Source organism: Chaetomium globosum, genomic scaffold (assembly GCF_000143365.1).
Source record: "Chaetomium globosum CBS 148.51 scaffold_1 genomic scaffold, whole genome shotgun sequence".
Lineage (NCBI taxonomy): Eukaryota > Fungi > Ascomycota > Sordariomycetes > Sordariales > Chaetomiaceae > Chaetomium > Chaetomium globosum.
Genome location: NT_165976.1, coordinates 3,036,335 through 3,045,996, shown reverse-complemented (window position 1 = coordinate 3,045,996; position 9,662 = coordinate 3,036,335). Strand labels below are relative to the sequence as shown.

Sequence of the window (9,662 nt, the reverse complement as noted above, 5' to 3'; positions counted from 1 at the left end):
GGGGGGGGGGTGGTCCCGTTGGGCGGAGGACCACAAGCGTGGGGCGGGCGGCGGACATTTCGGTTGGAGATGTAGGGAGAGTTTAGTCGGTCTGAGCCGGGCGATAAGATGGAGGTCTGGGAGGACATTGTTTATTTTTCCGGGTTGAGTATGCGAGGTATGTTGCTACTCTCTCTCGTCTGTTTAGAGGCTGTTGGTAGGCTTAGGGGATAGGGGTGTGAATTGGTTAGTTGGTTGGGGTGAGACATGGCAGGGTGTAGGTGGTGATGGATGGAGATGCTGGGTGTTGTCGGAGAGGAGTTGTTACCTAGAATGGGGCGGGCTGGTTAGAGAGCCAAGGATGGATATGTTGTTTCGTCACTGAGTGATGGAAAATGGCATGCTAACCCAACACAGAGAATGCTGGTGCGCCCAGACAATCTCAGACCTTCGTGCGGAAAAAGTCCCAGACAGGGCGAATGCAACCTACCCTGCGAGGGCAACACGACGCAAGCCTGTGGTGGAAACCTCAAACTGACGGTGAGCCTGTTCCCAAACCCAAGTATACCACGCTGCTAAACTGGCCACTCCAGGTTTACATGGCTTCCACCGCCGCCGCTACACGCGTAACTTGGGCTGCGGGCCTGGCCGCCGTCGGCGCAGTGTCTCTGATGCTCATGTAACCAGTGGGTGTGGTGTGCGACACGAGTGTTTCTGATACTGTTCGATACTCGGCGAGGTTTTCTGGCGTAGATACCCTTCAATAATAAACTTCTTGTATCCATTTTCAACAACAATGCTCAAACGCACCCCCGGCAGGAACCTCCCGGTATAACCAGCCGCCCTACCCAAAATCCATCACCCCCAACCCACGTTCCCCCATCGCGGCCTGAACCGCACTCTTAACCGCCACGACCGCCTCCCTCCAACTCTCCTTGCCAAACCCCTCCCCACCCTCCTCAACCAACCACTCCAACCACTTCACCAACACCCTCGCCTTCTCCATATCCCTCTCCTCCGCCACCACCCTCGCCACATAGCGCTCAAACACCTCGACATCCGCGCGGTGCGGCCCCTCCTCCCTCGTCTCCTCATACCACACCCCCACCATCTCCTTCACCTCTCCGAGCGACGTCAGCCCGGACCGCGCAAACGCCACCCGCCGCGGTTTCGCAGGGAACTTGAGACGCGTCTGGCCCCGGGGGGCATCACCCCCACCACCACCCGCATCACCGCGTCGCGCCGGCGCATGATACGCCAGCGCCAACCCCAACCCAGTCCCCGCGCCCGCCCCGCGCCCCAACCGCCGCCGCCGATGATGGTCCTCGATCACCTCGCGGCGCACATCTTCCGGCAGTTCGGCCAGGAACGCCGGGTCCAGCTCCCCCGCCCCTAGACCCGAATCGCGCGCGGCCGGCGCCAGACTCGTCTGCAGCAGCCCCGCGCCCGCGTCCTGCTGGCGCTCGCGCTCGCGCGCACGACCGAATAGCGACTTAATCCCGCCGCCGCGTTTGGTGGGTGTGGCGCGCTCGCGTGGTCGGTGGATGATCCTGTCTTTGCGTGGGGATTGGGGGAGGCGGGTTTGTGCACCGCCGATACTGCTACCACTGCCGCCGATGGGTTGGTGTGGCTGATTTTTCTTGTTCCGCGCCGCTGCCGCCCCGTACGAGGCGAGTACCTCGACTTGCATGTCCGCTGGGAGGGCGTCAAAGACCTCGCGGTCGATGTCTGAGGGGATGTCGTCGGGGAGGATGGCGGGGCTGTGGGAGTGGGAGTGGAGGGGGCGGCTGGGGGATGCTGAGCGGGAGGTGGCTGGGGTTGGGGCGCGGGATGGTGGTGGTGGGCGTTTGGCTTGCTGCTGCTGCTGCATCAGCTTGGTGCGAATGTCGTGGGGCAGTTCGGCGAGGGCGGTGGGGTCGACGTTGGAGGGGATGATGAATTGCGTGCCGGCCAGGTTGAGAGGTGAGTTGGCTTTCTCGTCGGCGGCGTTGGCCCGGGCGAGGGCCAGCGCTGGGTGGGCTTTGGGTTTTCGCGGTGTTAAGGGGTCGTCGGCGATGGGGTCCTCCTCCACCTCCCGCCCGGAAAGACGGCGACTCGGTTTTCCTGCGCAGTCCTCGTCATGGACTGGCTCCGTTTGGGGCCTTTTTGTGGGAGGGGCTGCGGCGCTAAAGTTGAGTTTTTTTTGGCTTCCCTCGGGAACGCTTGAGGGCTTGATGGGTTCCAGCTTGGTCATCTGCACCCCTAGACCCCTGAGATCACCAGGGCTGAACTTGTAGGAACGAAGAATTGCAACCGACTCCTTCGCGATGACGCCGCTGTCGTTCGTAGCTACGCCGAAAGTGACACTCTTCGTGAATGTGTCGCATTTACCGTGCCCGAGGTGTTTGGCTGGGTCTAGGGGCGTATCGAGGGCGCGTCTCATGATCTTCATGGTCAAATTCTTCCCCTTGACACCCTCGTTCAGAAGACGGCGCTCAAGCTCCTTGCACAAGTTGTGGACGAACTCTTCGGCTTCCGCCTGGCTTACGAACCGGATCCCCCAGTTCACATCAGCCGACACAGACTTGCGAATAGGCTGCTCTCCAACCTCTGCGCGGTCAATACCCCGGGCATACTCCCACAACTTCTCACCCGTTTTCGGCCCTAGGATGGACACTAGGCGCTCTTTGGATGTCTGGCGTAAATCGCTTACAAATTTGACGTCAATCTCTTCCAGCTTTCCGCCAATGCTGTAGGCTACGCCCGGGAGGTCCTCAACCTTGAGGGGGGCGAGAATATCCAAGACCTCCTCCGGGCGTACCTGGTACTGGCCAGCAGGTTTTGCCTTTCGCAAGGCAACCTTGGCGAGCAGGATGTTGCCGCCGATTCCTACCGAGACATGGCAGTCTGTTTTCCTTTTAATCTCTGCTCGGAGATTGGTTGCAATTTCGTCGGCCTTCTCTTGCTCCTGCCAGATGCTGCCTTCACTGATGCCCACGCCGCTGGACCCTGCGGCAGAGAGTATGATATCGGTGATGTCGACAAGAGCCTCGTCGATACTGACGCTCTGAACAACACCTCCGACGTCAAGAATGGCATCATAGAACAGCTTGCTCGCTTCTTCGTAGGCCGGAAAGTCGTACGGTACTACCTTGATGTCGGGGTAGAGTTCTTGAGCACGCTTCATCCACATGCCGTTCTTGACGCCGAACTTTCGGGCGGGGTAGTTGCAGGAGGCAATCTCGGATCCGCTGCCCGTGCTGTGAGCCACCACGGTCGGCTTGTCACGATGGTCAGGGGCATGCCGGTTGAGAGAAACTGCGCAGAAGAAGCTGTCAAAGTCGACATGCATGATATATCGACGCGTGCCGCTTTTGCGCTTCATCGGTTTGATCGCCCGGCCTCTCTCTGCCGTCACACTCATCATGCGCGACTTCAGTTGAGCTTTCCAGGCAGACAAGTGGTGCAGACGGCTGTGAGAGTAGTACTGTTTCAAGAAGTCAGGGTTCGCAGTGGATGATTTTCGAATCTTGGGATCCTGGAGGAGCAGGGCGTTGTGCTCTTCCGAGGTCATTGGTTTCCCAGGGGTTTTCTGTCGTTGCGGCGAATCTGGTTCCTCGTCAGGCCCAGGTAGCTTGACCTGCAGAGGTTTCTCCTCCGATTGTGGCGGCTGCTTATCTGGCGTTGGGAAATTAGGCTGGGCCTCTGCTTCCGAGACTACCGAAGCCTCCAAAAAGCATATCCACATCCACATCGTCAAAGTCATCAATGGCCTCGAGGGCAGCCGGGGCGGACTTCCTCGCAGACGCAGGTTGGAACGGACTGCTGGAACCTTGGGGCGGTAGGCGGTCTGCGGGCTTTGAAAACTGGCTCGTGTAAAAGCTGTCCTGGGTCTGCTCGCGGTAGCCTAGCGGGGACTGCTGGGTCGTTTGACTGAGCATCTTCCCCTGGCCGAATTTGATCATCTTCTGCCTCGGACCATCATCAATGACACGGTAGTCTGACCAGGGGAGCAGTTTCCCAGCTTTGATCGAGTCCATCACCCAAGCGGGCTTGACAACGCGATAGCTGGCAAACTCGGCCTTCTTTTTCGGTGGCATGGCCGAGGCGATGATGTGGGTTGCCATGGTCTTGGAATCCAAGTATTGCAGAAAGGCGGCGCCATGCTGGACAAGCTCCTTGTGAAGGCTGCTCAGGGGTTAGCGGGGGTTCGAAAACATAGGTGGGTAAAAATGGTTGCTTACACTTGGAGGGGAGGTTGGGTATAACCGGTAACATGGGCCACGATCCCCTTGAATATTTGGGGTTTGTCTCCGCTAGCTGCGCGCAGTTCGACATCGAGGTTTTGCAGCTTCATTTTCTTCCTCCTGAAGTAATCGCCGAACCCCCCAAACTCGCTCTCTTCGTACTCCTCGCCATCTTCGCCGTTGAACTCATGGCCAGCGATGCGTTTCCGCACAGCCTCCGAGTTCTTTTCCAAACGGCTGCCCATGGAATGCGACTGAGAAATGCGAAAGCGAAAGCGACAATGACATCATTAGGCAAATACATAAATGAATGTTGGGTTTTGGTGTTTTATGCCTTCATTTGAGAAAGGAAGAGCTGGATGAGAGTCGATGTTGAAAACATGACATGGATGGATGGAGTTGTGAGAGTTGCCATATTTCTCCAAAAAGAACCTTTGTGTGCCTTGAGCATTCGACGCCTTTGGTGGCAACTCGAGGCTTGCCATTTGCGTCCGACGTGTCCGGGAAGCGCGCCCTTCGCCCAGCAGCTTGTCTCTCTGCGACGCGCAATCACATGACGCTACCCAGTCAATGGCATGCAATGATTATCGGGGTTAGGGTTATATGTTCAACTTCTAGACTTTCTTCCGGGCCTGGACTGAGCTCTCCCTTCATCTTCTCCCATCCGCCGTCGCAATAATGAACAACGAACAATTCCGCAGGCTCCTGCTGGCCAACTCGGCCAAATCGAAAGCCGACAAAAATGGCCCCTCCCCGATTGCCGACCGTCCATCCTCGAACACTCCTGCCGCACTCGGATCGAGGCTCAAGTCGAGCATTCCCATGACACCCCGCTCCGTCGCCGGCGCTCGCGTAGACTTTGCCAAACAGCTCGCAGAACGGAATCAAGTGCCAGAAAAGTCACAGAAGAAGTTCAGGTCTTTTGCGCCCAAGGGTAGCAGGTTCGCTGAAGGATATGTCGACCGCTCCAGGACACGGGAAGAGGAGGAAGATGAACGGGCCAAGAGGCTCAAGGCTTTGGAAGAGTCGCTCAAGAAGGAGGAGATTGACCGCGAGACATACGACCGTCTACGAAGCGAGATAGCGGGTGGCGACCTGTCGAGCACCCACCTGGTGAAAGGGCTGGATTTTAAGCTACTCGAGAGGATACGAAGGGGAGAGGATGTCTACAGTGATAAGGAGAAGTCTTCTCAGGCGGAGAAGGGAGACGGTGAGGAGGAGGAACCCCAAGATCAACCAGAGGAGGACCCAGATGACTTCCTAGAGCAGTTGGAATCTACCGAGGTCAAGGCGATCGAGAAAGAGAAGGTACAGAAGAAGGGCCAGTTTGCCATTACCACACTTAACCCCGGGCAAAAGAGGTCGCGGAACCAAATATTAGCCGAGATGAAAGCCGCGAGAGCGGCGGCGGCGAAAGCGAAGGAGGAATCCAGCTTGGGATCCAAGTTCAAAAGAATTGGGGAAAAGAAGACACCCGGGACCAGGATAGAGAGGGACAGCAGAGGCCGTGAGGTTATGATTATTGTAGACGAAGACGGGCACGAAAGGCGGAAAGTGAGGAAAGTGGACCCTAAGGCAGAGGAGGAGCTGGAGAAGGAACGGGAGCTCCTGGCCTCGAGCAAGGTGCTCGGCATGGAAGTGCCCGAGTTCTACAGGAAACAATTGGAGGCGCAGCAAGCGGAGGAGGACAGCAAGGAGATAAGCATTTTCGACGACGCCGGTTCCGACTACGACCCATTAGCCGGCTTAGAGGAATCCGACGGGTCTTCAGATGAAGAGGGTGAGGCCAAGGAGGAAGCGGAAGCAAAGGCAACAACAGATATGCCTCCGCCACCAAAACCCAACGCCCCAGCCGCGAGGAACTACTTCAAAGACTCCAAGACGGCGCTCACGTCAGAAGACAAGTACAAAGCGCCATCGCTCGATGACCCTACTTTCATGGCAGCCCTCAAGAAGGCAAAGGCGGCCAGCGCCATGGAGAAGTCGGAAGAGGAGAAGAAGGCTGCTGAGAGGGAGGAGCGCCTCAAGAAGAAGCTCCTGGAGTCAAATCGCGACGATGAAGACATGGACCTGGGCTTTGGCTCGAGCCGAGTGGAGGACGAAGCGGACGCAGATGAGACCAAGGTCAAGTTATCCGCTTGGGGTGGCCGCGACGAGGAAAAAGGGGGCGGTGGTGAAGGCGGTGGAAAGTCGCAGCGGAAGAGAGGTGGGAAGAAGAGGAAGGGGGATAAGAATAATTTTGAGGATGTTATGAAGGTAATGCAGAGGCAGAAGAGGGGTGGCTGATGGACTGCCCTTAATCTAGTGAATGCAAACTCGATGAGTTTATGAGGATCCCCTCAAACAACCACTTCTCAAAAGGCAACTCATACAAATGAACACAACCAAGTGAATGACTACAGCATGCTGGGTGTTTGGAGTTTACTAACAGGGTGGTTTGATTCAACTTCCTGCCTAATCGGGCAACTACATAACTAACCAGCCTCAGTTGTTCATGCGATCAGTTCTCAGTGGATCCAGACTGAAACGCACTGCCCCTCCGCTCCCCAACATTGCCGAGCGACACCCAGTAACCGGATCTTACTTCCACTTGAGTTGATACCAGGTTTCTTCAACTTGCTATTTAAGTATTTTGCCTGTCTTACAATTGCGAACGAAACATATTCGTAATAACTAGCTCATTCAACCCAAGTCCCCCACCTCGCCAACCCAACCAACAAACAACCCCAATTCAATATGGAAGACACACGGATCCCCGTTTGGCTGGACTGCGACCCTGGCCACGATGTAAGTGATTCCAACTTGTATTGAGTTGAGCTTGCCTTCCTGTCTCTTCTGGTTTTATTCAAAGCGCCGGGCAAATACCAAGCGAGAGAGGCCACGGCTGGTCAATCCCGAGGATCGCCGAGGGGGAGGGGGAGAGGACTTTCTCACTGGTGTCGCCGAACACCATCACCCAACCTACCCCTGAATCACCTCAAAATAAACACACACACTAACTCACGTCTCTCTCACCAGGACGCCTTCGCCATCCTCCTAACAGCCTACCACCCCGCAATCCGCATCCTAGGCATCTCAACCGTCTTCGGCAATGCCTCTCTCGAGTAACTCACCCCCCTTTCACTTTCACCTCCATCCCACCCGCTTTACTAACCCCCCCCCAGAAAAACAACCCGGAACGCCGCCTCCATCCTCACCGCCCTCCAAAAAATCCACCACCATCCCCGTCTACAACGGCGAGTCCCACGACATCGTCCGCCCCCCCTTCCGCGCCCCGACCACCATCCACGGCGAGACGGGCCTCGACGGCAGCGAGCTCCTCCCGGAACCCACCGTGCCGGCGCTGACCTCCCCGCCAGCCATCAACGCCACCCTACGCCGCGCTGGGCGACTGCGACCCCAGCAACGCCGTGGGGCCGTCGCCACGGGCGCCTTCACCAATGCGGCCGCGCTGTTTGCCAAAGTATCCTGATCTGGTGGCCCACGTGCGCGGGCTGAGCCTGATGGGTGGGGCGTTGGGTGGCGGCTTCACGCCCGCGGTGTTGGGCGCCCGTGGGGGGGGTGCCCCGCGTGGGGAACTGGACCCAGTTTGCTGAGTTTAATGTGCTGGCGGATCCGGAGGCGGCGGCGGCGATTTTTGGGGATAGAGTGTTGGCGGGGAAGACCACGCTGATTCCGTTGGATGTGAGTCATTTGGTGCTGACGACGGGGGCAGTGAGGGATTTGCTGCTGTATGGGCGGGAGGCGGTCGAGAGGGGGGAGGTGGGGGGGGCCCGGGGAAGAGTCATCGTTGAGGGTGATGTTGGTGGAGTTGTTGATGTTTTTTGCGAAGACGTATAGGTGAGTGTTGTTCTGGATGCTTGGGTAGCATTCTGGGGAGGAGGAAAGCTGACGGTATCGCAGTGACGTTTTCGGTATCACCGAGGGCCCGCCGTTGCACGACCCCCTCGCGGTGGCGGCCGTCCTGACCGGTGTCGGTGACCAGCACGAGATCCCCTTCTGCGACTGCGACCCGGCCGGCGAGCCCGGGCTGGCGCAGAGGGAGCGGTTCGAGGTGACGGTGGTCACCGAGGGCACCTACGAAGACGCCGACGCCGGGGCTAAGACGGGCCAGATCACGGCCAGGCTGCTCCCGCCGGGTGAGGAGGGCGTGAGGATCCCGCGCAGCTTGGACGTTCCGCTGTTCTGGAAGGTCCTGGAGGAATGTGTCCAGAGGGCGGATGCTGCTAACGCCGCTGCTGCCGCTGCTTCTGCGCTGGCGAACTGAGATGGGAACGAAAGATTTCAGAGAAGAATCGCATTTAGAACTACAACATCGCAAGTTAGATTGGTTGATTTTGGGCTAGATTTGTTATCTGTTGTCCTAATGATAGCAATAGAGCTCCATGTTGGTGGAAGATATGAGGATGCGCATGGTTTGCAAACTCTGCCAGTAACAACCAATCCAAATCTGAATGTTATGTACGCAGTTTCCATCACATATTTCTCCAGCATTTAACTCACATAATCCCTCTATACTGATAATGGCTGCTAGCAATGACCACACCAAGGTATGTACTGAGCGACTAACACCGCGGCTACAAAAATGACGATAGAGATAAAATCCACCCAAATATTCCCGCCCGGCGCCCAACGCCAGCTTAGATCGCAAACCACCCAAGTTATACACACAAAGATACCACCCAATATCATCCACCTCAAGCCGAGCCATCCTCAGGCAGCTCCTCCACGACCCGCTCGACCATCGCAATCAACTCATCAATATCCGGCCGCTCAGCCGGCTCCACCTTCAGACACCCCCTGACCACCTCACGGATAGGCTCGCTGATGGCCTCGTCGTCCGCCGCAGCCGCAGCCGGGCCCTTCCCCTTGGACTTGGGCTTCCCGCCGGGGCCCTCGTCAGGGAAGCGCCAGTCGCCCGACAAGACACAGATGCTCAGGGAGCCGCCCGTCTCGTCGCTGCGCATCTCGAAGGGCGACTTGCCGACGAGGCAGGCGTACAGCGTGCAGCCGAGCGACCAGATGTCGACCTTGGTGTCGATCACCGTGCCCGTCTTGACGTCGAACAGCTCCGGCGCCCGGTACGGCATCGTGCTGTGCTCGGCGGCGGTGTCTTGGGTGGCGATGGCGATGGATCGGCTGGTGATGGGCAGCGGTGATACGGCGACGGACCCGAGGTCCATGATGATGGGCTCCGTGCCCGAGTCCGAGATCATGATGTTGGCTAGAACTCCCCGTTAGCACATACTCCAACAGGGGGCGCAGTTCACAGTTCAGGGGGTGTGACATACCCGGCTTGATATCGCGATGCGCATAACTCCTCGTCGTCCCGGGCGCAGCAGCAGGCATCCTCTCGTCCTCGGTCATCAACGGCCGCTGCTGCTCCGTCTCATCCTCATCATCGCCCGCTCTCGTCCCTCGCGAGAAAAGGTGTGCTACTCCCCCCCCAATCCACCT

The 9,662-nt window shown here is 57.8% G+C and overlaps 3 protein-coding genes across 3 annotated transcripts in view; 1 reads left to right on the top strand and 2 right to left on the bottom strand.

Moving 5' to 3' along the window:
* Positions 1–823: 823 nt before the first annotated feature.
* On the bottom strand, positions 824–4,450 carry CHGG_00985 (uncharacterized protein; the record flags this gene model as incomplete). Its single annotated transcript, XM_001220205.1, has 3 exons — positions 824–3,636; positions 3,782–4,146; positions 4,203–4,450. The coding sequence occupies 3 exons, from the start codon at positions 4,448–4,450 to the stop codon at positions 824–826; spliced, it is 3,426 nt and encodes a 1,141-aa protein (XP_001220206.1).
* Positions 4,451–4,883: 433 nt separating this feature from the next.
* Positions 4,884–8,472, top strand: CHGG_00984 (uncharacterized protein; the record flags this gene model as incomplete). The annotated part of the gene is made up of 3 exons (XM_001220204.1): positions 4,884–6,411; positions 7,370–7,658; positions 8,109–8,472. 3 exons carry the CDS (start codon positions 4,884–4,886, stop codon positions 8,470–8,472), a joined length of 2,181 nt encoding a protein of 726 aa, XP_001220205.1.
* A 430-nt stretch (positions 8,473–8,902) lies between these two features.
* Positions 8,903–9,662, bottom strand: part of CHGG_00983 (uncharacterized protein) — a gene marked incomplete at both ends in the record, with an annotated part of 1,489 nt that continues 729 nt past the window's right edge. Inside the window, one exon of the mRNA XM_001220203.1 lies at positions 8,903–9,429. Within this exon, the coding sequence (XP_001220204.1) occupies positions 8,903–9,429 (527 nt within the window). The remainder of the gene's footprint in view (positions 9,430–9,662) is intronic.